General features: G+C 52.4%; 2 protein-coding genes across 15 annotated transcripts in view; one reads left to right on the forward strand and one right to left on the reverse strand.

The window, feature by feature from the left end:
• Positions 1-2058, forward strand: part of GDPD4 (glycerophosphodiester phosphodiesterase domain containing 4) — a 220157-nt gene extending 218099 nt beyond the window's left edge. For all 8 annotated transcript variants that reach the window (XM_077113504.1, XM_077113505.1, XM_077113510.1 and 5 more), the window contains one exon: positions 1247-2058. In XM_077113504.1, the coding sequence (XP_076969619.1) occupies positions 1247-1735 (489 nt within the window). In that variant the 3' untranslated portion in view covers positions 1736-2058. The remainder of the gene's footprint in view (positions 1-1246) is intronic.
• A 1301-nt stretch (positions 2059-3359) lies between these two features.
• MYO7A (myosin VIIA) overlaps positions 3360-26684 on the reverse strand; it is an 85462-nt gene continuing 62137 nt past the window's right edge. For 2 of the 7 annotated variants that reach the window (XM_077113500.1, XM_077113499.1), the window contains 18 exons: positions 24986-25156; positions 22458-22575; positions 20761-20887; positions 19457-19626; positions 18315-18505; positions 17581-17705; positions 16594-16751; positions 15406-15559; positions 13499-13654; positions 12847-12952; positions 11569-11682; positions 10302-10389; positions 10010-10116; positions 7591-7776; positions 7140-7256; positions 5690-5773; positions 4642-4761; positions 3360-4025 (listed from right to left, as the gene is read on the reverse strand). In XM_077113500.1, the coding sequence (XP_076969615.1) occupies positions 3936-4025; positions 4642-4761; positions 5690-5773; positions 7140-7256; positions 7591-7776; positions 10010-10116; positions 10302-10389; positions 11569-11682; positions 12847-12952; positions 13499-13654; positions 15406-15559; positions 16594-16751; positions 17581-17705; positions 18315-18505; positions 19457-19626; positions 20761-20887; positions 22458-22575; positions 24986-25156 (2382 nt within the window). In that variant the 3' untranslated portion in view covers positions 3360-3935. Of the gene's footprint in view, positions 4026-4641; positions 4762-5689; positions 5774-7139; positions 7257-7590; positions 7777-10009; positions 10117-10301; positions 10390-11568; positions 11683-12846; positions 12953-13498; positions 13655-13742; positions 13972-15405; positions 15560-16593; positions 16752-17580; positions 17706-18314; positions 18506-19456; positions 19741-20760; positions 20888-22457; positions 22576-24985; positions 25157-26684 lie in introns of those variants that run through there. The other 5 variants (XM_077113498.1, XM_077113496.1, XM_077113501.1 and 2 more) reach the window with 4 other exon arrangements.

Below are 26684 nucleotides of genomic sequence, written 5' to 3' on the forward strand. Positions count from 1 at the left end.
TATGGTCCAGAATTGTGGCTTAACTTGGTAAATTTTCCATGTGTCCCTGAAAAGAATGTGTATTCTGCCTTTTTGAGATTCTATGAATGTCATCTACGTAGAGTTCTTAACAGTTTTTTCAAATGTTCTATATCTTTACGGATTTTCTGTATGCTTGTTATGTAAACTATTGAGAAAGGGTTACTTAAATCTTTGAGTATAATTGTGAATGTATTTCTCTTTGCAATTTTATCAGTTTCCTTCATGTGTTTTGAAAATCTGTTACTTAGTGATTAAACATCTAGAATTATGTCCTCTTGATAAAATGACCCCTTTATCATTATGAAATGACATTTTATATTCCTGGTAATATTCTTTGCTCTGAAATCTACTTTGTATGATATTAATATCAAATCAAGCTTTCTTTTGATTAGTGTTAGCGTAGTATATCTTTTTGCACCATTTACTTTTAACCTATTTGTGTCTTTATATGTAAAGTGAGTTTCTTGTCATCAACATAGAGTTGAAACTGGGCTTACCTCTTTGTATTCTCACATTCTTGATTTAAGCCCCTACAATTCTTCAGTATATAGTTAACCCTTAAATTTTTTTTTATTTTTTTTGCATTTTATTTATTTATTAATTTTGCATGGGCAGAGCACAAGGAATCAAACCCAGGTCTCTGGCATGGCAGGCGAGAACACTGCCTGCTGAGCCGCTGTGGCCCACCCTGCATTTCATCATTTTTTAAAAGTTTGTCTTGACTAGACAGGTGGGTATGAATTCTGTAGTCCTCTATTACTAGTTTTTCCATCAGTCAATTAGTCAAAAAAGATATATTGAGCATCTGCCATGTGATAGACAGACATTCTTCTGGGTACTGGGAATATAATGGCAAGCAAGTCAAAGTTCTTCCCTTCAAAAAAGCTCATATACAAGTAAGGAAGAGTATTCATTTTTCTATATAATCTTGTTGGGAAGCAATGATTGTAAAATATATAATCTTCAAGTAAGTGTCCGTTTCTGCCTTCTGAGAGCCTCCTTGGTGAACTCTAGCCTCATCCAATGAACTCTTTTGCCCCAGGCAGAACTTGAGAATCCTATATAGGTTTGTGGAGAATCTTGGGGGTGGCAGCTTGAAAGAATGAACCTGATGGGGTAGAGCCAGACTAACATTTGAGAGATGATATGAGTTCACCACATAGCAAACATAGATTGGGGAAGTGACATGTGAGGAATCTGTTTATGTTTTCTCTGTTCCCCACAGACATTCAAGAAACAGCCCCCAACAATGACAAAGAGTCCTGGAAAGCCTCTCTACTCTGGCTACCCTACAGCCCTCCTAGAACAAGAGAAAATTCATACACCTATGCTACCTCCATTTCACAGCAGCCCCCAGGGAGGACATCCGGAAACCATCAATGTCCCCCAAGGAGAACACCAAACCACCAGTACCCTCCAAAGAGCATATCAAACCTTCAGTGTCCCCCAAGGGGGACGTCAAACCACCAGTGCCTATCAACGTGGCCTTAGTAACCAGAGGGCCCCTTCTGGGAGGTTATTGGACAACACTGATTCCTCATCCATAGAGACCCTAGAACCCACGGTGCGCACCAAAGAGGCCCCCTATCCTAACACTCAGCCCCAAGAGGAATCCAGTACTGACTCCTCATCCCAGGGGTCCTTTTATACAGGATATTCCTCCGTGTCTAGCAAGCCCTTCTCTCCCTACAGGATGTTCCCAAAGGGGAATTAGCTATACTTGTAAAATGTATTAATATTTTAACGTTCTTCTTTTCTATTGCCTTGGGTGGTTTTGGTAGGGAATAGTCAAAGGAGAGCACAGGGGTCACTGAGGCTCTCAGGAGGCCCATTCTGGTCCAACCTTCTGTAAAGAAAGCATCTCAGGGGCAAGAGAAAACAACTGTGTGTACTCTTGGAGCTGGAGAAGTTTGTTCCTTGGGTATTACAGGGTTTGTCTCATCCTAATGCTTCTTCTAATCCCTGCTAAAGGGTGGTAAACATTAGCGTGTAAATAAAGGCAACTTCTCAGAAAGCCAAAAGTAAATGGTATGTTCTTTGGGGCCCACTGTGATCAACCAGGACTGGACAGCAAGTGCAACAGTGATATCATCATGAGTCAGAGAATAAGAGGTGGCAAGGCCAAGGGCATAAGTTGCAGGCAAAGATCTCATCCCCCCCCCCCCCCACCACCACCCACACACATTCTCTGGTCTAGTGTGCAGTAGAATGCTTCCTAATTGTTTGCTTTTGGCTGTTTTCTCAATGAGATGATGGGCACAACCCCATGCCCATCCAATAATCTTTGGCCTTGAAGAGAAACCAGAGTATACAGCAAATATCTGAAGCCCCTTCTGTCTGAAGGACTCCAGAGTTAGAAATGGTGAGTTGAATTTCATTGTGTAACTTTCACCCATTTGCATGCTCTCTTAACTTCAGCGACTCCATTCATATGATGATGGTGTAAGCGCAGACCACTGCAGCACCTTCCTTCTAGCTCAGATTTTATCCTGGGCTGACTGTGATGTCATGTAACATTGGGGGTGCTGGGCTGTTTCCTTAGCCACAACATCCACATATCAGAAACCAGGGCTGACTTGTTTGGGCCTCCACTTCCTTATACACCTGCCCCTGCCCCTCCTAGCCAGGAGAACTGGGGAGAGCGAGAACAGCACTTCCTATAAAGTGATTGGGCATGAATGTGATGACCCCAGACACTTGGGTGTAAGAGGGGAAGCAGGACTTGATTCTGCTGAACTATCAGGGGAACCTGGAGGGCAGATTAGAGGCAGAGACTTGGGAGCCATAAACACTCCCACCTCAAGGGGGTTCTCCACTGTTACTTCTTCATACACTTATCATAGCAACAGGCCAGAAGGATGCTCCCACCCCCACATCATATCTCCTCTATTTGAAGCTCTCACCTGCAGATTTGCCAAGGTTATGCCAAACTTGGTTTACCCTTCCTGGTCACAAAATGACATTTCACGGGCATCCTCTGAACATAAAGCTTTAACCCAAGGCAGCATTATTCTTGGGGTTCTTAAAGGTATCTGGAGATGTTTCTGGTAGGACACAGGGTCCTAGTTAAAGCCTGAAAGCTTGTTCCTCTTCTATATTCCCAGCCCATGCATTTAACTCCCCACTTCTCAAGCTGACCTCTAACCTATCCTTTCCCAGAATCCTTTAAAGCTACTTCCAAGCAACCTTGGGTTCAGGCATCCCAACCCCTGAACTCAGAATGGCTTGGCCCTGGAGACAAAGACCAATGAAGTAGTCATATAGACCACTCACTATGGGACCTGTCCCGCCCACGCATACCTTCTTCTTCCCCCAGCAAAGAGACTATTGGGCCAAAAGATGAAACACACATTTTATGCCCTGTGGTGATCAGGGGAGACTTGAGCAGGGGATAAGAATTTATACTACAATATATAAAAGTGGTCTCTCTCCCTCTCCCAGCTGAAGCTCCCAGATTTATGGGAATTAACGCAGTCTCTTAAGTTTCAGAATATTCTATTCAATGCATATTTGGTTTGGTTGCTCCAGTATGAAGAGCTGGGTTATCAAGATAACCTGGGTTATCTGTCTCAAGGGTACGTTGGGAGTCAAAGCAGGGTGGGAAGGTCTCATGGTGGGACTGGTCAAAGACAGGAGAAGCATCCAGGCTCTTACAGCTGGGAAGACTATAGCAAGCTGGGAGTAGAACTGAACCCAAGCACCTCGTGGACAGATGGAGGGGAGTTCTGCATACCAGCAAGGCCGCCTCACTGAAGAAGGATAGAGGCCACGTTGGTGTGATCACTGGTGGTTGGCTGGTCCATCCTCCCTTCCTGGATGGCAAAGGTCTAGCCTCTGCTGCAGGGCTAGCTGTTGGACCTCAGCTAGCTGTCTCCTAGAGAGCAGGCACAGAGCCAGCACCTCCTCACCATTGGTCATTTGCTACTCCTGGAGCTCCGCCGTTTACTCATAGCTGTGAGCATCTGGCTAATGTAGGACGTCAAGAGGTCATCCATTTTGTAGCCCTGGATATAGGGGTGAGGAGATAAGCAGAGCACAGTGTGGGACAGGGCTGGCCCACTCAGACCCCGAATACAAACTACTAGAGACTGTGTAGTTGGCAGACCCCTAGGTTTGGGACAGATTCCTGGTGCAAGGCAAATCCTGTTCTGCTCTCAACTCAGTCTCCCCATCTGGACAGTTGAAGGGTTGGAGTCATCTATTCATTTGTCTAAGGTTCTAAGCTATTATGATGCCACATGAATCTCATAGCTTGTGGGTCCCTTAAATCCTGGATGCCTAAAGGCTATACCAGCTGAGGTCTCTTTGGAAATTTTAGCTCAGTCCAGAAAGCCTCACTGCAGATGGTTCTAATATTAAACTCAGAGGCTAAGGGCTACAACCATGGGCTCAATCCCCAGATACTAAGGCACTCAAACATAACTGCTAAATAAGCAGTGTGTTCCTCAGCCTCGGGGTAAGCTCCATCCCAAACCCTAAGCTGAGTCCCTGACTCTGGCTCCAGTCTGACCCTGGATCCTGACCCTAAGCCAAGCCACAGCACCCATCATGTTTGCTCCAGGGCTGGGAGGATGGCTCAAAGCAGGTGAGCCCACCAGGCTCAGAAGGAAGGGCTCTCACCAGTGATGTCTCACAGAGCAGTTTGCTCCCACGCACCAGGTTCCCAATGGTGATGTGGAAGTAGGTGTTGCCACTGCTCCAGTTGGAGATTTTGGTGAAGGGGTGAGTAGTCAAAATGTCCTGGGAGGGTATAAAGGACATGAAACAGTTCAGCCTGGAATCTTCCCCCAGATGCCACCAACATGAGAGGCTTTGGGCCTCCGCCAAGAAAATGAGCAAAAGGGAGAAGCCAGCTCAGCCCTGGAGCTGCTGTTAAAAGCAAGTGCCAGGCAGACCACAGTGGCTCAGCAGGCAGAGTGCTCACCTGCCATGCCAGAGACCTGGGTTCAATTCCTGGTGCCTGCCCATGAGAAAAAAAAAAGAGCAAGTGCCTCCCTTCTCCCTGTCTTGGTTTGAACCAGATGGCTGGACACTCAAAGAAGCCCAGGAGGCTACTGGAACTAGAAATTATAAGGCCTGAAGGGGGAGACAAGAAGAAGGCTGAGAACAGAGACTTGGTGAACATATTTATGGGCTACATAGAGAAGCGGCCCAAAAGTGTCTGAGAAGGAATGGCCAAAGAGTTAAGAGAAAACCAGGAAGGCGTGGCACATGAAAGTCAAGGGGAAGATGGTAGTCTTTACCATCTGTCCAGTTCTCCCTCTTTGGGGTCCATGGAAGGACTGTACTTCCTGGCCCTCTGGATCAGGACTGCTCTGGCCCATAAAGATGAGAGCAGCAGTGACATATTGTTGCCCAGCACAGCCTGGCCATCCTTACCAACCCAGGCAAAGAGGATTTGAGAAGGAAGGGGCAGCTGGTAGTATCCAATGCTGATGAAAGGCCAAATGCTAAAAAGAATTTACTGGATTTAGTAACAAAGAATTTGTTGGTAGCTCTAGAAGAACAATTCTGATAGAGTGGTTGGGGTAAGGAAGTGGACATAGCAAACACGGATAACATTTCAAGAAGTGTGGGTAAGAGGGATTGAAGACAGTGAGGGGGGTGGCTAGACCCTTACGAGCTCCCAGGAAGGTGCTTCCACATGCCCTTTCCTGTCCCTGCTCACCTTGGTTCTCGGATCGATGAGGCTGACCCCATACTTATTGATGGCAATTAAGAGGATCTCAGGGAAGTTTGGCTCTGTAGTTTGCTAGTGAAGAAAGATGAGAAACCATCAGATGGTGATGGGGTGGGGGTGGGGGGAGGCAGGCAGAGCAGGAAAAGTTATGTGCATTTAGGAATAGGAATGAAACTGCTCCAAGCTGGGACAGTCAACTTCTCCAGCTGCCTGCTTGGTGCCAGAAGTGTGGCAGCCCTGTCAGAAACTCATGGTTTCTACCTCTGCCCCAAATCCCTTCATAAATCCCCAAGTGATCCTCTCCCCTGCCCACCATGGCAGTAGATCCAGAATAGCTCCCTCTCTCCTTGAGACCACCCCCTTGACTTCCTCCCCTCCTAAGCTCCATCTCCAGAAGAAGACCTTGCCGCCCACTTCACAGAATAGGATACCTACCATCGTGCCTGCATCTGCTCCCCTCCCTCTGGGCAATTGAGGGTTACCCTGCTTTCTTTTAAAGCCAGCCCTGCCCAGCCCCCATTCTGGTGCTTTGAACCCTGTCCACTCACCCTGTTTCTGGGAACTCTCTTCAATTTTCCCTTTACTCTGGCTTTCCCAGGAGTATCTGCTATCTCTTTCTCTCAGCCCAAATGTCTCCTATCTTCAGAAAATCTTCCTTGAACCTGAGACCTGCCTCCAACACTTGACCTACCTTTCTCTTCCCCTCACCGCCAAGCCCCTCAAAGGTCTTCTCATCCTTGAAGTGTAACAAGGTCATCTCCTTTCCATCTTGACCTACCTGCTCTCCATCCCCAGTTGCCTCCTCACCATTCTCCTGCCTCTGGGTATGCCCCTCAAATGTTGTCCACCCTGCAGCCAGAGTGGGCTTCTGGTCCTCACTTCCTTGTTCAAATCCTCCAAGGTTATACCACCCGCAGAGGAAACCCAGCCTTTCATCTCTCATCCTCCTCAGGCCCAGCCACACTCAACTACTTACACTTGCTGCCCAGGCCTGAGCTCTCACACCTCTGGGCCTTTATCCCTACTGGGCTCTCTACCAGGAAGGAACACTCTCCCCAGGAGCTCCCTGGAAAGTTCACATTCTACCTCAGCTCAGGGGTTGCCTCCCTCAGGAAGCCTCCCTGGTCCTCTTCCCCTGTCTGGGCAGGAACTCCTAGGCTCTTCCACCTTTGTGAAAGCTTCCTGCTGTCACAGCACAGATCTTCCTCCATTACCCTTGGCTGTTGACAAATCTGCCTCCCCTGCCAGGCTGAACTTCTGGTCTCTCTGTGTTCTCAGGACTGAGAGCTGGGCTCAGTACCTAGCATATGGGACAAGGCTTAGGTGCTTCCCTCCTTTTCTAGCCAGGCATGTAGCAGAAGCCAGTGCTGTTTCCCATGGTCCTGGGGAGGAGTCTATGCCTTCTTGTCCCCCCTTTATTGAAGCCCCTACCACATACCTTTACCTCAAAAAATGCTGAACCAAATGTAGGCCACTTGAAGATGAGTTTCAGGAAGGCCAGCTTGGCCTCCTCCTTGGATTTCCCTGTGTGCTTGTTGAAGTAGGCGACAATGGACTGCAGGGAGGAAGGTGGGTCAGGGCAGGCCAGGGCACCAGCCCACTCAGAGTCCTCTTCTGCTGCCACTCCCCCAGGCAGGCAGGCCAACTGATATCAAATAAAATCAGGCAAGCAGGAGAGGACAAATAACTGCCAAGTGGCCAGCTGAATCCTTTACATGGGGGACTGACAAATAAAGCAGGTAGAGGGGAAAATGGGAGGGCAACTTGATCACATACAGGAGCCACAAGAGATACCTCTCTTGGCTACTGCCCAACACCAGCCCCATGAGCCCTGAGACCCATTCAGGATGCCCCCAACTTCCCCATGCCACTGCTTCCTCTGCACTCACCCGCTTCCAGTCATCAGGTGAGACCTGTCGGATGAGATCCTGGGGCACCAGCTCTCTTAGCAGCTTGGGGATACTGGGGAAGTAGGACTTGTCTTCCTCAAACTTGACCCTATAAATCAGCGCCCCCAGCTGCAGCACCTCCTCCCGTGTGCACTTGTGGTAGCCTCGGAGATACTTGGGCAACTCCTTCCGGAGACACAGCAGGTCACAGAAGTGGAGGGGCCTGGAGACAGGAGGCTCCTTCCCACCACCCACTTCTGCAGCCTCAGCTGATACCACTCCCCCATGGGATATGGCATAGAACAGGGAAATAGCAACTATGCCTGTACAGACTCAACACTTAAGTTAGAAAACATAGTGATGGAAAACTGTTATCGTATCTCATCTCATAACAGTCCAGTGAAGACAAAGATGAAGACACTCCGAGTAACCTGAGACTGTCCCACATCCCTGACCCTCTGGGCCTGTCCTCCCTTGGGAAAGGTGACTTGGTTTGGTCTCCTCCCATGGTGCTCCCTTGAGGCTGGCTGGTTCCATCATTAGCACCACTCCCATCCATCTCTGACCCAGAACCAGAGTGACTGAGAATGGGAAGCGTACAAAGAGCAGACGGAAGCCTTTGAGGAGCCAGCACTGCTCAGATTCCCAGAGCCTTGGAGCATCTTACACACTATCTAAAGGATAGGAGAACTGAGACTGGCCTGAGGACAACTGAAGATCAGATCATTATCTACCCACCCTTCTATATACTCACCCACTCATACCCACCTACCTATCTACCTATCCATCACCCATCCCACCTACACACCCACACACACACACTCTATCCACTCATAAATTCATTCATCACCCTTTTATCCATCCATTTATTATTCACCTATTCACCCATCCATCACTCCAAAAAATATTTGTTGGGCCTCTACTATGAGCCAGGCCCTTTAAGCAAAAATATGTACCCTCCCTACTCTCATGGAATTTGTAGTCTCAAGGCAAGAACAGAAGTTAGTCTAATAATCATACAAATCAGTATATAATTACAATATTTGAAGAAATTGTTCATAGTGCTATGAAAGCACATAACTAGGTGACCTGATCTAGTCTTAGGGCCAAGGAAGATTTCCCTGAAGATAGTTGAATTGACATTTAAAAGCTAAGTAGGTGAGGGAAAAGATTGAAGGAAGAGCATCCCAGGTAGAGGAAGGATATGTACAAAGGTCCTGTGGCATACTTGAGAACCTGAAAAAATGTAGCTGGAGTAAATGGAGCAAAGAGGTACCTGGTATGAAGCTAAGCAGCAGAAGCAGGTAGCAGAATCACCATAAAGGGCCTTGTGGGCTACAGTCAAGATTTAGGGTTACAGGTTAGAGCAATAGGAAGCCACTGAGAGGACCTGAAAAGTATAATGAACATCCAGAGGAGAATGGATTGAAGCGAACAAAAATGGATGGGGGAGACCAGAGAGAAGGTTACTGCCTTCACCCAGCTTCATCACTTCCATGATGGTGGACTGGACCAAGTTGGTAGGGGTGGTGATAAAGAGATGTGAATGCAGTTTAAAGATATTTAAGAGATAAAAATCAGATGAGTGTGTACTGGAATCTGATAGGTAAGGGTGAGGGAGAGGGAGAAGTGAAGGTTGACTCAGGGACTGGGCAACTGGTGGTACCATTGACTAAATGCGGAACATAGAGGAGTGATTAGGAAGCATGATGAAAGGACGCTGTCTGACTCCCAGGCTACAGCAGCCGCCATCCCAATGTCCCTGTTTATCTGTTTCCCACACAATGGTAGACAGGTTGTAGCCCAGAAAAGTGTGCTACAGTCTGCAGTTACAAAGACCTGGAATCAAACCCCAGTGCCATCAACCATGTGATCCTAATTACACCACCAACTTCTCTGAGTCTCAGTTTCTCCCTCTGTAAAATGGGAACAACATGCCCACTTCTTGGGGATTATCAGGAGGACAGAATGAGTAAAAATTGTCAGACTTGATACAGTCTCAACATTCAAGCTTCCCTTCCAGTTTCCTGCAGTCCCATTCCTAAGATGAAAAACATTTACATAATCCTTCTTACAGAAACTTTGGATATGCCCAGTTATTGCATCAGGATGTTGAATTCAAAGAACAGCCTCTACTGATCAGGGTGGGGGTAGGGGGTGCCTAAACAGGTAGAGATCTGGAAACTCAGAGGAGGAAATACCAAATCTTTGGGGGCTGTAGCATTCAGAAAGAGAAGAATCTGAAGTTGGGCCATTCCCTGGAAGGGAAGGACGAGCATGATTCTGGGAATCTCTTGGATCCTGTCCCATCACTGTCCCCTCATCTGGCAAGGGCAGTGGTCTCTGTTTTCAGTCAAAGTACAATGAGGCCAGCAGGTGCAGTGGTGGCTACAGGAATAGAGAGTGCTTGGCAGCTCACCTGGTAATAGTGGAAGATGGAGTCAGCCATGGGGTCCTTCCCTGGTACCGTGGTGGTCCATAGCTTCTTCATGAAGAATACCTGGTAGGTGAGCGAGGGCACGATCCCTGTGGCACAGGGAGTTTGGTCACCCAAGGTGCCCAGTACAGAAGGGCGCTCATACCCCTCCCAGTCCAGTCCCAGAGAAGGCTTGGCCTCAGGTCCCACTGGGCTCGCCCAGTGGTTTGGCCCTGAGCCAGCACCTGCCCTGCTCTAGGCTTCAGGTGATCCCAGGGCCCCAACCTCACATTACCATCCTTGACAGGCCGTGCTTTCTTTATCCAGTCTGTCAGATGTCGAACAAAGTCAAAGAAGAAGTCATTCTCAGGGACGCTGATGACCTAGGGACATGGCCATTCTAGTTCATTCACTTGAGTTCAACAAATACTGAGATTTCCAACTTTCCTACCCCAGGCCCTCTTGGTGGTCCTCTCTCTGGAAAGACTCCCTCTGCCAGAAAAAGTGGTTTCCATGTATCAGCCCCACTGCCAACCCAACTGTGCTTGTTGAGTATCCCTAAAACACAGCCCACATCTGCCCCGAGTGGTAGTGATCCCATTCAGTCATTCGGCAAATATCTACTGAATGGTATCCTCAGCATGGGGAAAATGGCAGAGAGTAAGGCCCAGTCCCTGCTTGGAGTCGACTTTCTCTGGCATCATTCTGACTCCTCCCACAGGCTCTGAGCTCCACTGGGTCCAGGACATTATTGGGGTCACCTCTGGGTTCCCAGTGCCTGGCAAAGGGACAGGCATGAGGTGAGGAGACAGACACACTCACCCACTGGATTATCAGAGAGAAACAGGAGGGAGCACCAAATTCTGCTGAGATGATCAGGAAAGCCTTCTCATAGGAGGACATTTAAAGCTGGGCCATTAAGACATCCACAGGCAAAGAGGTGGGAGAGAGGGAGGTGGGATGGTGGCAGGGGCATGAGCTTTGGAGTCAGATCCACTTGGATCTGAGTCACTGCTATGTGATCTTGGATAAATTACTTAACCTTTCTGAGCCCTAGTTTTGTGATCTGTTAAATAGGATATTCGCACCTCCTGTCAAAAGTTATTTCAAAGATTAATCAAGAGTTCATTGGCAAAAAAAAAAAAAAAGAGTTCATTGACCCCAATCATGGCAGCTGAGGGACCAATTAAAGCAAAGTCTGGAAAGTACATGTGTCTTGGGATAGGGTTAGGAGCCCGGTGTGGCCAGAACATAGAGTGGCTGGTGTATGGTTCCAAAGAGGCCATGCAAAACCTCAGAGAAGAGAGGTTTAGGGACAGTTGCTCCATGTAAGGGGAAGTGCTGCAGGGAAGTAAGATGGGATAGCCAGATGCCTCAGACAAGCATCTTGTTCTCCCCTTCTCTCTCCCTCCCTCCTTCCCTCCCTCCCTCCCTCTCTCTCTCTCTCTCTCTCTCTCTCTCTCTCCCCCTCCCCCTCCTTCCCTGCTGCCCCATAAACTCCTATGGCCCCAGAAAATCTCACAACAAACAGACCAACATGAAGTAGACAATTAACAACCCACCTTGTCTGCAATTTTGACAAAGAGACTGAATCCATCAGAGGACTTGAGGAGCAGCCGGGTGGCGATGTTCTGGCAGAAGTCCTTGGCTTTGGTGCTGGACTCCACCTCGAAGGCCTGGGAGAGGTGGCACTTGCTTGGCTCCAGCAGGGCCTTTCCCAGGGACTAGGATGTCTCATGCCCTCCTGGCTGCATTTACAACTAACCTGAGCCCCCTCCCTCTGAGGAGACTCTCCCCATGGCTCCAGTACTAGGCTCCGCATTTTAAGAGGAGGGACAGGAAAAAGCAATTCATGTCTGGGTCTTACCAGATGCCTTCCTCCCCAACCCTCCAGCTGGGAAGTGACCTTGTAGATCCTGGGTCCTCGTGGTACCCAGAAAAGTGATAGGCAGAGGCAAAGGGAGCAGAAATGAGAATGAGGCGACTGGAAAGAGACGGCCTTGAGGAAGGGAAAAAGCAAAATTCTGAAAACAGAGGAGAAAGGAGGGCGAAGAAGGAGCAGCTCAGATTGGAATGGAGAGGGATTTCAGTGTCTGGCGAAGCTTAGATGGAGGGAGGTGAAAGACGTGGGGGCAGCTGCTCTAAGCTTTAACAGGAGGGGACAGGAGAAGATTTCAGGAAATTTTCCTGTCCTTGTGAACAGAAGCCTATTGCGGCATTTCTGAGAGACTCTACTCTCTCAATCAATTTTAAAACTACTTCTCAAACTAATTTTAGATGTCTATCTGAAGGAGAAGTTATGCTGAGATGGGGCAGAGAGTGGGGATGCATGAGGCCTTGCGGTCATGACAGAAGGACCGGCAGGAGCGTTTGGAAGAAGAGGCCAGGGTGGAGGGGTCAGCAGTCACATCATGTGAGAAAGGAGAAAGGGTCTGGGGGCTCTGTCTGCAGGAAAGTGGGCTCAGGGTGACAGGGGAGGGCTGAAGCTGGGGACCAGCTGGACCAAGGAACCAAGCTGGGGTTCGTTAGGGAGGCGGCCCCGACACAGAGATCAGCCCAGAGGGAGAAAGGAGTTTTCTCCAAGCAGGGAAGAAGGGAGGGAACAAGAACCTTCACAAAGAAGCTTCTCAAGGAAGCAGGGCTTAGACCCGGAACCCAGGGTCCCCTCGGCCCTATCCCCGCCCCACCTCCGCTCCGCCCCTGGCAGTCTAAGGCCTCTTGCCTGGGCACTGGCTCCACTGAGGGGTAGGAGGCCAGGGAGAGATGTCAGGATGCCCCGTGTCAGCCGAAGGAGCCCAGCCTGTCAGAGCCTCTGCAGGCCACGAAGCCGGCTGCCCTACCTCGTCTGTGTCGTCGGGGAAGTAGACCTTGTGGAAAATCTGGGTGGTTTTGTGCTGGATGGCCTCCACCTCCACCAGGTGCGGGGGGTACTTCCGGGACCCGTTTCTGAAACCCAGGGGCAGGGTGTGGGGTAGGGAGAGTCAGGAGCTGCTGCGTTGGTGGGGCCACGGGGAACAGAACAGAGGGCGCTGGAGACACCAACCAGGCTCTAATCCCCGCCCGGCACTTCCTGCTGTGTGACAAGTCACTTAGCCTCTCCCAATGTTGCGTTCCTTAGCCATAAAATGGGGACTATATTATAGTACGTGCCACTGAGGGCTTTGGAGAGGACGGAATTAAATGAGGGATGCAAGTGGCTCTGGAGGATTTAAAGCACTGCCCAGGTGTCTACGCCTCCCTGGTGACATGAAGGTACAAGCCAAGCAGTTATGAGTGACCAGGCTCTCAAACTGTCCAGCATGGACTGTTGGGCCCTGCAACCTCTGACTAGCTGAGCAGCTCTGGTACCCCAGGGAAGAGCCCCAGCTTCTGTGAATACGGTCCTCATCCCCCAGGATTGCTTCCACAAGCCCAGTGTGGCTGGGAACCCATCCTAGTGCCTGCCCCCAAGCCCTGGGCCCGCTGCCCCCTGCCCCTGGTGGCTAGCTGTACCTCAGGGCCTTCTGGAGCCGCTGCAGGCAGTCAATGGCGAGTGGGCAGTGCTTGCGGGACTGCAGGAAACGCTGCACGTGGGGCAGGAGGATGTTGCTGGGTGGGAAGAGGCCGGTGCAGAGCCAGAGCAGCTCCCAGCCCCGCTCTTCACTGTACCTGCCAGGAGGAGGAGGCACAGCATCCAGCAGGGGCAGCTGCCACTGGTGGATCACAGGGGTCTGTGCACTCCACCACGGAACCATGCCTGAGCACCTCCGGTGGGTATACAGCCACAGAAGCACCTACCTGCCCTGAGCCCGACCTGTCTGAGGACCAACATACCTACCTGCCTGACAGCCAGAGCCAGCCGGTGCCACTCAAAAGTGTGGTCCAGCAGTGGTGCCAGGCTACCACCACTGTTGTCAGTCCACTTTGGAAATAAGGTGCTTCTCCCAGGATGAAAGTCCACCACATCACCAAGCATTCAGGTTCAGCTGAGATATTTTTTCAGAGCAAGACTTTCTCAATGAAGGAAGCAGTACATGATTTATATTCGGGCACAAGATTTTGAACTCATCACAGACCAGCACTTTGAGTAGCACTGGGTTAGACTGGTCCCTGGGGCACTGCCTCCTGGGCCACAATTTCTCTGTTCTAGGGCCACCCCTTTGGACTGATGCTCTTAGAGGGCAGGAGGGGTAACCCATCTCTGTCCTGACAGACAGCCAGTAAAGGTTTGCCGGAATGGAGCTCAGCCTAGGAAGGGGGTAGGAGTAGGCAGAGACACGGGAAGAGAGTAGATGCTCTCCCTGGCTTCCTTCCCCCAAACACTGCCTTGGTCTTGCAGCTTTTCAACCACTCAGTCCCTGGCCTGACCCTACCTGTGCAAGTACCTCTTGGCTTCATAGCCATCCCTCCTGAACCACACACTCCTGGGATCCCTGGGCCTGCAGCCACCAGAATTCTGCCCCTGCCTCCACCCCCACCCCAGCCTAGCTCCTCCCCTGCCAAGCTGAACATTAAGAGCCCTGACAGTGCCACAGCACAGTGCTGTGGCTTAGGCACCACCAGTGTGTTGAGGGAATGCAGGGGAGAAAGTCATTGAGCCTGGCAGGAGACAGTCTTGGAAGGCTTCAATGGAGGACATATCATTTGAATTGGGCTTTGAAGGAAAGACAAATTCTGACATGCAGAGAAGGGGACAGCAGATTTTCCTGGCCATGGGCACAGCATGTATAAAGGTTTGGCAGTTTGAAAAGACCTGATGTATGATTTGAGGGTGGATTTGTGTCATGGGATATAGTGAATAATGAGTGACAAGGCTGGGGAGGGAAGCAGGGACCAGGTGTAAGGGGAGAGGGTGGAGCCTCTCTCAGGCACGTGGTAGCTTCCTGCTCCTGCCTGCAGCTGACCCAGCATGGAGAAGAACATGACACACTCTGGGGCCTAACGCTCCCAATCCATGAGGTTTTCACCCAAGGCTTCTGGCTGACAGCCAGCTCAGCCTGAGCCCGGGATGGGGACATTTGCTCATGAACTGAACTTGCAGGCAGACAGTCGGGTCTGGGCTGGGGAGAGGTATCCAGAGAAGGCCCAGGCAGGGAGGGGCAGGAAGTTAGGGGAACCAGGCAGAGGAGCTGGGACTGTTACACTTAGAGAAGGACAGACTCAAAAGGGTATGGCAATCACCTCTTGGCTTCTGATGGGTCATTCTTGGGCCTCAAAGCAAAGCTAGGACCTGAGGGGGCCCGAGAGCAGCTCCCTGTCTGTGTCCTGGGAGGAAGGATGTCTCCCAGGCAAAGCCAGCTGCTGCCTCAGGAGCAGATGAGCTTCTGATATGACAGGGGGACAACTGTGAAGGTTCCCTGCAAGCTGTGGGCACCAGGGGTGGGGGGCTGCCCCCCAGCCCGCCGGCGCCCTCGGCTCACCTGATGTGGTTGTCGGTCAGCTGCTTCAGGATCTGCGTGTACGCCTCGTCCTTGAGGGGCTCGGCTCTCAGGGCGCCCTCAAAGATGTGGTCTGTGAGCTCATTGGCAGAGCGTGTCCTCTTGGATGGGTAGTCGCCCATGTACTTGAGCACGGGTGGGGGTTGTCAAGGAAGGGCTCGTGGCCAAGTGGGGGGCAGGCAGGAGGACACAAGCCCGGACAGGGCTCCCACTACCCAGTGTGTCACCTGGGGTAAGTTCCTTAGCCTAAGGCTGCTCATCCCCAAACGGGCATGACCTGCCCAACCCCTCCCCATGCCCGCCACCAACCCTCTTCTCACTTCCACGGGCCGCCTCCTCATAGGGTGCCCCGCCTCAGGCTCCCAACCTGACACCCACAGTACTCACAGCAGCCAGAGTGGGCTTTCCAAATCACAAATCTGACTGTGTCACCCTCTGTACAACGGCTCCCCTGGGTCTTGAGAGACAGTCTGAGCTTTTCAACACAGTTTGGGAAACCTTCATTAGTCAGCCCATACCTCCAAATTTCCTTCTTGAACAATGCCCCCCAGGACTGCTGAATTATTCTGTGCCCTTGAAACAGCCCTGCTCTCTTTTGCCTCAGGGACTTTGCTTATGCTGTTCCCTGTTTAGGAATCCATCTCTCTCCTTTGTGTGACTAAATTTTACTAGGCCTCAGGTCTCAGCCTAGATGCCACTTCCTCCAGGAAGTCCTCCAGGTCCCTCTCCAAGCACTCTCCTGGCCCCATCCCAGCACTGGCCCCAGCTTTAAAAAAGCCTGATCAGCATGTCTCCCCTCTTAACTGGAAGCCCCCCTGAGGCCAGGGATGGAGTCTGATCACAGCACATGGCATAATAATCATCTGCCAACTGAATGGTGGGGTGAGGGGAGGCAAAGGTGAGGCGGCACTGTGCACACTGGAAGGTGTGGGTGCATGGATGGGGTCATTCCACCAACACTTCGCCCCATCTCCCCCGTGCCCCACCACCATCACCACAGTCCCATCTGCCCGGGAACCAGCTGAGCCCCTCAGAAGGGAAGACGAATCTAGACAAAACTCCTGGGGCCAGGAGCCAGCCCCACCCTACCCTACAGACCCCTCGCCATCGGCCCGGCCCGGACCTCCGAGTCGCCTTCCCCTGCTCCCCAAGCCCGGCTGTTGCGGATATCGGTGAAGGCCATGCAGGCCGCCTGCGAGAGCTCCTCGCTCCCCAGGATCTTCTTGAGCAGCGCCTGCTTGAGCGGCTCCCGCGTGTGGCTCCAGAGCCGGTCCTTGCCGCGAGCCTTGGACACCATCACACGGCTCAGGGTGTGCTTGGGTGGGGGCCTGGCCCAGGCACAGGGGACAGACAGTCAGCTGATGGCCGGGGGCACTCAGCAGCCAGGCAAGCAGACTGGGCCCAGCTCCCCCATTTGTGAATCTGTCTTCCTTCCCATAAAAAGGCCCCCCCAGTAAGACCCACCGTTCCCAACCTCCAAGCTGTTCCCGGAGGCTGCGTATGAGGGAACAGGCCCTGCTCTTCCCTGCTGTGGCTCAGGCTGAGTCAGTGGCCCTCCCTGGGCCTTAACATCTCTGCTATAAAACGGAGATACTAACACCACTGGCCGGGGCCAGCCAGCCCCACCTACCTCCCTGGCCTCCTCGGGCTGCCTACTCCTCCTGGAGCGACACTAGATTCGTGCTTTCTCTGTTCTGGCCTTTGCACATGCTGCCTGCAGTGCTCCTGCACCCCAGACCACCTCAAGTCTAGCCATCAACCCCTCCAAGAAACCTCTCCTCATCTTGCTCCCCCAATACCCCAGCCAAGCACCCCCATCACAGCACTGGACACACGGAACTGCAGCTCCCTGTTTTCCTGCCTGTCTCCACACTAGGTCAGTGAGTGAGGCAGGTACCAGCTGTGAGTCCTGAGTGCCCAGGGCCTGGCTCGGGGTGGGCACAATTTAGAGCTTGTAAATGAATGAGCGATAAGATGTGACAAGAGAAGGGCCATCTCGGCAGACAGAAACTGGCTCCCTCTGACCCAGGCTCCTCCTATGGCGGGGAGCGGGGGCGGGGGGGACTGCAAAGCATCCCCAGCACTCCTAGCAGACAGTAGCAGTGTTCTGTACCGTGTCATCCCGTGGGCCCTCTCCCTTCCCAGGGAGCCCATCACCTGAAGTAGTCGTAGGAGAACTCCTCCAGTGTGTACGGCTTGGCGCGCACCTCGGGCTCCGCCGTTCGCAGCTGCAAGAGCCGGATGACGTCCTGCCTTTGATCGGGAGTCATAGTGACCAGGGCCTGGGGGCCAAGAAACAGGGGCCTGAGGTCAGCTCCCCACCTGGAGCCACTGGGACCCTCAGGGTAGAGTCCGGGGCCTCTAGGACTGGGGCTGAGGGAAGACTCTCATGCCCTCATCCCTGAAGTCACTGCTTCCTTCACCATGCTGAGCTCACAACCTTTCTCTTGGGGTGCCCTGTGGTGGAACAAGCAGGCAGAGCCAGTCAGAAAGCCTGGACAGGGCAGGGGGTGCAGTGAAAGAACTGCTCAGTCAACAGAGCCCGACTGAGCCACCTGGGAACTGGGCTCTGAAGCCTCAGGGCTGCACTGAAGGGGCCTCTGGGAAGAAGGCCCCTCCCTTTCTGGCCCTGCCCTCTCTGCCCTTCCAGGTCCTCTCTTCCCCTCCATCTCGGTCCCCTGGCGGTTCTGCCCATTTCTAGGCCCCTCCCAGCCTGGCTTTGAGAGCTGCCCCAATGGAAGCGGCAGCCGCATAAATCCCCTAGGCCGTCTTCACAGAAGCTGCTGACCATTCATTAATCTAATGTAATTCCTCACTCCATTTTACAGATATGGGAACAGGATAAAGGGGGGGGGGACCTCCCATCCAGGCAACACCCCCGGGCCACATACCACAATCTCCTGTGGCGGCCTGGTGACAGTGGGCATGACATACACACAATCGGTGGGGAAGTCCCCACGCTGCCTGGTCCTCTCGTTGATGCCGTTGGCCCAGCCCGAGTTCATGACCTGCTCGCCTGTGTCGTGGTCCAGGACCATGAGGTCGCCCTTGGCAAAACTGAGGAAACCTGATTCCTCTCCCGCTGGGTCGCACAGGGGCAGAGAGAGAGGCACCTTTACTTGGGTTGATGACATAGAGTTCACTAAATGCCCGCCGCCATCCTGCCTCCACCTCGCCACAGCCCCCACAGGGCCACCAGCGTGGGCCATCCCCCGCTCAAAATCTTCCATGGCTCCCCATTGCCCTCAGGAGAAGGCCCACACTCCTAGACACACCCACAGGCCTACTGTGATGTGTTCTTCTACCTCATTTCTCACCTGTCTTCTCTTTTCTTGCTCGTTTGGGTCAAACCAAGCCATTTGCCATTCCCTAGACAGGCCAGGATTCTCCGGCCTCTTTGCTTTGTTTGTGCCCTTCTCTCTCTGACTCAATACACTCTTCAATCACTTCCTCCTGGAACTCTCAGGCTGCCTGGGGGACTCTCCTCTGGGCTCCCACAGCCTCTGAGCTTCCCTGGTCACTGCACTGGTTACAAGAGCTGTCAGTTTCCACCCCCTCCCCGGGGGGGGGGGGCGGGGGGCAGGGGCCATTTCATCTCTCTGTTTGCCATGCTTGGCCCAGGACCCAGGTAGCCCAGGGAGAGACTCAATCGGGGTAGTCGTGATTGCTGTTATCATCTGAAGATGGTGAGTATTTGGAGAATACTGAGGAGGAATGCCTGATCTACCCTGGGGAAGGTGGCAGGAGGTAAGTATTGAAAGACCAGTGGGAATTGGCCCAGCAAAGAGAGGGCAGAGGGAGAAAGGGGATGAGTAGGAGGGAGAGAAAGACTCCCCTCCAGGCACAGATTGAAGACACAGAGTTCAGTCATTTGGTCTAATTGATCCAGGGGTATCTGGGGAAGGATGAGTAACAAGGCAATTGCAGCCTTCAATGCCAGGCCAAGGTCAAGGTCAAAGCCAAGACATATAAATATGCCTAACATCCCCCCTCCAACCCCGGTGCCTGGCAGCCTGTGCTCAGAGCCACTCACCAGGGTTGGGGTTGTCCTGCAGAGCCACCACGTACTTAGACCTCTTCCGGAGCCCTTCCAGGAAGGTGACCACAAGGTCACGGATATCCTCGGCATTGTTGGAGGTGAAGGTGTACTCATCCCCCTTGATGGTTGCCAGCGTGAAGCTGGGAGCCATCAGCTTCACTCCCCTGCAGGACCAACACGGAGAACAGGGCCCCGCCGGGGTCAGTCCTACCCGGCCCAAGTGAGGTGCAGCACAGCCCAGGTCAGAGCAGCCCAGAGAGAGCGAGACACGGCACTCCCTGGAGGAGACCAAGGCCAGCCAGAGTCAGACGTGGCCTGGCCAGAGGGAGGCCTGCTCCTACCCAGCCCAGACACATTCCTGCCACTGTAAGACGTGGCCCAGTTGGACCAAGATCGAGTCTAACCAAGGTGATACAAGGCCCAACCCTGATCAGACATGGTCCAGTCCAAGTGAGGCGTGGCTCAGCCAAGGTGAGTTATGGCCCAGGACACACACATCTCAGCTGGAGTCAGACATGGTGCAGGGTGAGGCCCAGACCAGCCTAGCCCACTTCCTCTTTGCCTAGCTAATTCCTACTCACCCTTCAGGCCTCAGCCAAGATACCATTTCCTCCAGGAAGTCTTCCCTTCCTTCCCACAGCCCTCATCACATGATCCTTGCTTTAAAATGGCCTATTCAATGTCTGTCTCCTCTCTCGACAAAAGCTCTCAGAGGGAGTGGACTGTCTTGTCACCACTCCATTCTACGTATCTGGCACGTGCCTGGTCAGAGCTGGACATGGTCCACTCCCCAGCCCCCATCAGGCAAAGCCCAGAGACACTCCTACAAGCCCAGGACAGGGGTGAGCCTCCGTGCTGCTGGGAAAGCCTATCTATTCCAGGCACCTCTGATGAGAAGTGGTGCCTGGAACCCACCCTCGCCCTCCACCATCCCTCCTACGTGCATCACACTTTTTAGTTTACAAAGAGCTCTCCATCGGTTACTGCATTTATTCCTAACCATTGCTCTTGAAGGCAAGTATTGAGACCCCTATTTTAGGGAGGAGGAGATGGAGGTGAGTCACACCCAGGCCCTGAAACCCAGGTAGGGCTTTTTCCATAAAGGCAGAAGGTGCCTGTGGGTCTGCACACTACAGCACAGACTGCTGACTTGCCATGTGACCAGGATGTCACCTTGTGCAACCTCAGTGATGGCCTCTGTGAGGCAGAAACTCCCTCAAAAACTCCCATGACTTGAGGAAAGCTCCAGAGCCCTCTCATTCCCCATCTCTCTATCCGTCTATCTGCCCCATCCTCACCTGCTGCTGGATACAGCCATTATTTCAGGGAAGGAGAGCTCCAGAAGCACCTGCTCCTGCTCATCCACAAAGTACACGCCCGTCCAGTTGACGGCCACGATGACGTCGTTCTTGGGGAGGCTGGGCCCTGGGGCAGAGACCGAAGCACTGAGAAGGAGGCTGCCCCAGCTCCCGGGCCCAGCCCTTCCCAATCCTCACAACCAGCAGGAGGCAGCCAGGGCTGGGTGCACACTGATTTCCATTTTACAGATGGGGAAACTGAGGCCCAGAGAGCCCATCCTCCCTATAAGCTGCAACCCAAGGGGCAGTGGAAAGAGAATATTGAATTAGGAAACCTGGGTTTAGTCCTATCCTTCCCACTGGACTTTGGGCAGTTTCCCAAAGTGGAATCTGGGGAGGAGTTGGACTAATGGAGTGCCCAAATTCCTCCAGCCCTGTTATTTGGTGACCCTGTGATGCCAGCACCAGCACAGAGCCTGGTGGCCCATGGGGAGGCTGAGTGAATGGCCCCTGTAAGTTTATATCTGCCACATCCACTCGCAACACCACAGAGTGAGCCCAGCAGAACTGGCCCCACCCATACTCTAGGCCACCCATCTGCACATGGTAGATGCCTTAACGATTCAATACTCATTCAAGCGCTCACTCCAATGCACCACCGAACACCTTCTATGTGCCAGGGATCAAGATCACACAGCATCGGGCCCCAGCTCCAACTACTCAGTGTGGAAGACTCAACAGCTGTGCTCCTCCCCACACCCCATTCTTCCCTGCCGGTGGAGTCCTGTGTCTGTCTTAGGGGAGCTGGCCAGTGCCAGCCTCAAGGAGGGAGTTCTGACTGGTCTAAGCCAACAAAGATGATTTCATCCCCCTCACCAGTGAGTGGCTTATGGCCCAATTCTAGCCAAATAGACATAAAGGGAAGTCTGCTAGCTGGGAAGAAACTTCTGGAAAGGTTGCTTGGATATTAAAGAACAGGAAGGGATAGTTCCCTTTGTGTCGAAGGATTCTGGTATATGAGGCTATGGTGCCTGGAGCTGCTGCAGCCATCTTAGAATCATGATGGGGAGCTGCTGAGTTTTCTGTCACTTGCAGTCAAAAAAGTCCTAATGATAGAGTGGGGTATCTCCCTTCTTCCCCGGGCTGTGGTGGGGGTTATATGAGATAGGATACACAAGACACCAGTGCTTCATCTGGCCCAGGGCCAATGGGGTTCAGCTCCACTGGGCTCATTCTGCCAAAGGTACTGTCTCCCCCTACCCCACACCCCCCCAAAACATTCCCGGCCATTATCCTAGTGCCCACAAACTCTGGGCATCACCACCTTTGAACAAGGTGGGCTCAGACAGCTTTGGGGAATGTAACAGAGCTAGAAATACTGTGTGGCCACATCCCTGCAGGGGGCAATCAACCCTGCCTGCATACCACCCACGACTAGGGGCTTACTCCTTCACACACAGGATTACCTCCCTGTGTCAAGCTGATACTGGCTGCTTGGGGTACAATGATGGCAAAGCAGAGCCTAGTGCCGGGGCCCAGGTTGGGAGGCCAGGATGGGGGGGGAGAAAGAGAAGGCAGGACCCGAAAAGCGCACACTGCCCCACAGACAGGAGCTTTGCTGACACCAGGGCCATAAAGCAAAGGGGTTGGAGAAGGGCATGGAAGGAGACTGAGGTGTAGGAGAAATAAGGAGGTACCTGAGAATTTGTAGGCCTCATAAAACCTGGAGAACAGCAGGGGCCACTTGAAGCGGGCATAGTTGACCACATCCTCTTTGACCTTCTGGACATCAGCTCTCCTCTGGGCATAGATCCCCTGGGGGTGGTCAGAGAGGTTTTGAGGCGGGGGGGGGCAGTATAATAGCTCTGTCTGCAAATCAGATACCCCAGCCCCCGGCCAGAGGCAGCCCCAGAGCTGCTGTGTCCTCCTGAGCATCATGGCCTTGCCCCATGCCCACAGCCCACCTCTGCCCCAGCACTCTGCCTTCCTTTTATACATCAACATCAGTGAGTGCTTGCTAGATGCCACCTCGGTGCAGGTCCTGGGGATATGAAGTCCCACCCCAGGGATCCCCAATCCAGCACAAGAGACAGGAAAGCCAACAATTCCAGCCAGCATACTCTGTGTGTGCAAGGCCCAAAGGCATGGGACAGTGAGTGGCATTTGAGGAACACAGATTTGGATGGTTAAGAGGAGGTGTACATGCTATACCAGGCCAGGGAGGAGAGGGAATAGGGAAACAGCGTGTGGGAACCAGGTCACATTGGAATTGTGGGCTCGGCTGCAACTGCAAGATTGGGCTATTAACAGAAACTGACCCAGATGAATCAGGCATCAGAAAGCTCACAGTGTGGAAAAGGCACTGGAGCCTGGAAGGAAGGAGAGCAGCGAGGGGTCATCGCAATGCTCCAGGCAGGAAATGCTCCAGGCAGGTGGCTTCAAGCAGAGCCCCAGCATTACATTCATTTAAAAGTATTCCTCCTGAACCCAGTCAGGACCCTGGGGCGCTGGAGTAGAACTGGAGGGATCAGAATGAACTCGTGGTTCTTATATAGATGCAGACATAAAGATAAACATGAGTGTCCACATACATACTGCTTTAATTCCATCTGCTGGGAAGGCCGAGAAGCAGTGGCGTCTCCACAGCATTTGATTATTTAGGGGACAAGAGGCTCAACATCTCCAATCTAATCTCAAATGGTTCGGAAAATAAGAGTAATATGTGCTCATATAACAAAGCTTGTGAGACTCAATGCTAACAGTTGGTGAATCTGAATGATGGGCTGACAGCAGTTCTAGTTCTTTGAACTTTTCTGGCAACTTCTCTGCAAGTTTGACATTATTTCAAAATATGTTTTTTGTTTTAAATAAACTACCATCACCACCCCTAAAAACAATTCCCATCTGTTCACTTTATGAGAGACCCTGTCCAGGGCTCTGGAACTCCAGCCAAGCAGTTGAGGGGAGTGACACGCTGAGCTTGGCCAGGGGCTCTGGGAAGGCAGAGACCACATCTGTCCTGTTGGTGGCTATGTCCTCAGGGCCTGGGACAGTGCCTAGCACATAGCAAGTGCCTAAGACAAAATGAATGCACAAGCAGTAGCACCCAACCAAAAGGCGTAGCGTGCAGGGTGGACATGAGTGCCGGGTAATGGGAAGGAGAGCAGTGCAGTGGGGGCAGAGCGTGGAGAGGCTTGGGAGGTAGACTGGACAGGTGCTAGCAGTGGACTGAGTGTGAGGGGATGAGAAAGGGGATTTCCAAGGATAAAGAGCAGCTTGCTCACTTGAGAGACCCCAAGTTACACTATGGAGGTTGAGGGGTACTAGGGAGAACACACCTGTCTTCTGAAGGGTACTACAGGGAAGGTGAGGGCCTTAGGGGTTTGCTGGGCCTAAATGATGAAGGGGTGCAAGAGCATTAAGGGGAGGCTGAGGCTGGTGGGGAGCTTACCAGGGAGGGCGAAAAGTCGGGTGGGAGGGGGGCACCTGGAAGCTGTGTTGGGAGAGTCTGAGTGTTGTAGGGTGGGGAGAGATTGTTGGTCTGAGAGCCTTATGACAACTTGGGGGCAAAGCTGTTTTTAGTTCTGCATAACAGAGGCCCCAGAAGAGGGGAGCCAGTGGGTGCCCACCTGCAACAGCACAGCCATGCTCAGGGCTCTGCCAGTGCCCTGCAAATCCTTCCCCAACAGTGCATCCCACTCTACTTGGGAAGGCCCTTCAGTGTTGCGGGAGCCGACTTCGGGTAGATTGTGGGCCTAGGGCTTCAGGGAGGTGGGCTTGTACCTAAAGTACCCAAAGCAGGAATTTGGGGCTGGAGTTCTATTAAAGGAAAAAAGAGTGTGCACTTCCTGGATGCTCCTTCCAGCATCCACCAATACTCCTAAGCTGTAGCTCTTGGGAAGCTAAGTGAAAAAGCAAGTGGCTGGTGCAGACCAGACAAGGGAGCCCTAGTACACAAGTGTCTATCTCCCTCCTGAGGATGAACGGCTGGCTTGATCCATCTGTGTGCCTGGCGCCCAGCCCAGAGTAGGCGGCAGAAGTAACAAGTGGCCTGAAGTCCAGGATGGAGGAAGAGGGCTGCTGGGAGGCAGGATGAAGGTGCCATCCCACCCCCTGACAGGCTTCAGGTCAGGTAAGAACTGTGACCTCCTTAACTGCTCAGGTCCTTGCCCCTCAGCCCAGGTCACCAGAGAGCCTTCCCAAGACCCCATCCCACCCCTCCTACCTTCTTGTGGGCAGCAATGGCCAGCTGGGCCCACTTCTCTAGTGTCTTCAGGGGTGTGATCTCGCGGTCAGGGATGTAGGTGGGAACAAGGTTCAGGAGACGCTCCAAGATCATCTCAGAGCCGTAGTCCACAAAGTACTGCTGGGAGGCCAGCTCAGCCAGATCATCCTCCTAAAGCACGGGGAAGAGACCTCATCATCCATGGGGCCCAGGCCCCTCGAGGAAGCCTTTCCCGACAATGAAACCCACAGGCACCTCTCCTGTCCCTGCTCCCCACAGCTTCCAGGCACTGGGCCTCAGTGGAGCTGTGAGCAATGAAAAGGGCAAGGCCAGACCCTCACCCTCTCCTGTGTCCTCTCAGGACCAGCATGAAGCTAAACCTTGTCCAGGGGCATGACCTGACTGAGATACCAGCCAGCCCATGGGTAACGGGTCAGCTGCTACACACCAAGCCCTGTGGAGCAGTGACTGGGGTTGGTAGGAGAGGGGGTACCTGCCTTGAGAAGGGGAGCCCTTGGGTACCTCTGGAGACTGGCAGCTGGAATAAGGAGCATATCACCATTACCATCTCCATCTCCATCATTAATACCTCCAGGAAGGTTATTAAAAATATTTAGCAACCATGGACTGTACTGCAGAGGCTTCAGAGAGCCAGATGGGCACTGGGAATTTTCCCCTTCTCTGTGTGGGGCTAGTGCACAGCAGCCCCAGTAATGCCTCCTGGGGCTTCAGCAGTGAGGACAACAGAGAAAGACTCTTGGAGACGTCAAGGCAGTGGGTATTTTCCAATTAGTTTCAGAGCGCTTTAGAATTTTAGCACTGAAATGGATGTATTAATGCATTCTAATATCAACCGAGCTTACCACCACCATCACCACCTCCACTGCCATCACCACCATCATCACCACCATCACCACCACCACAATCACCACATCACCACGTTTATCATCACCATCACCATTACCACCACCACCACCACCTCCACCACCACCACCATCACCACATTCATCACCATCACCACTACCATCACCACCACCACCACCACCATCACCACCATCACCATGTTCATCATCACCAACACTATCACCATCATCACCATCATCATCATTACCACCACAACCATCACCACCATCACTACCTCCACCACCATCACCACCATCACCACCACCACCTCCACCATCACCACCATCACCACCATCACCACATTCATCATCACCATCACCACGTTCAGCATCACCACCACCACCACCACCATCACCACCACCACCATCACCACGCTTATCATCACCATCACCATTACCATCATCACCACCTTCACCACCACCACTACCACATTCATCATCACCATCACTATCATCACCACCATCACCACCACCATCTCCACCATCACCACCATCACCACGTTCAGCATCATCATCACCACGTTCAGCATCACCACCACCATCAACCATCACCACGTTTATCATCACCATCACCATTACCACCATCACCACCACCACCACCATCACCACCACCATCACCATCACCACCTCCACCACCATCACCACCACCATCACCACCATTACCACGTTCATCACCATCACTATCATCACCACCACCACCATCACCGCGTTCATCATCACCATCACTATCACCATCACCATCACCACCATCATCATCATCACCACCATCACCACCACCATCACCACCACCATCACCA

Source organism: Tamandua tetradactyla, chromosome 8 (assembly GCF_023851605.1).
Source record: "Tamandua tetradactyla isolate mTamTet1 chromosome 8, mTamTet1.pri, whole genome shotgun sequence".
Taxonomy (NCBI): Eukaryota; Metazoa; Chordata; class Mammalia; order Pilosa; family Myrmecophagidae; genus Tamandua; species Tamandua tetradactyla.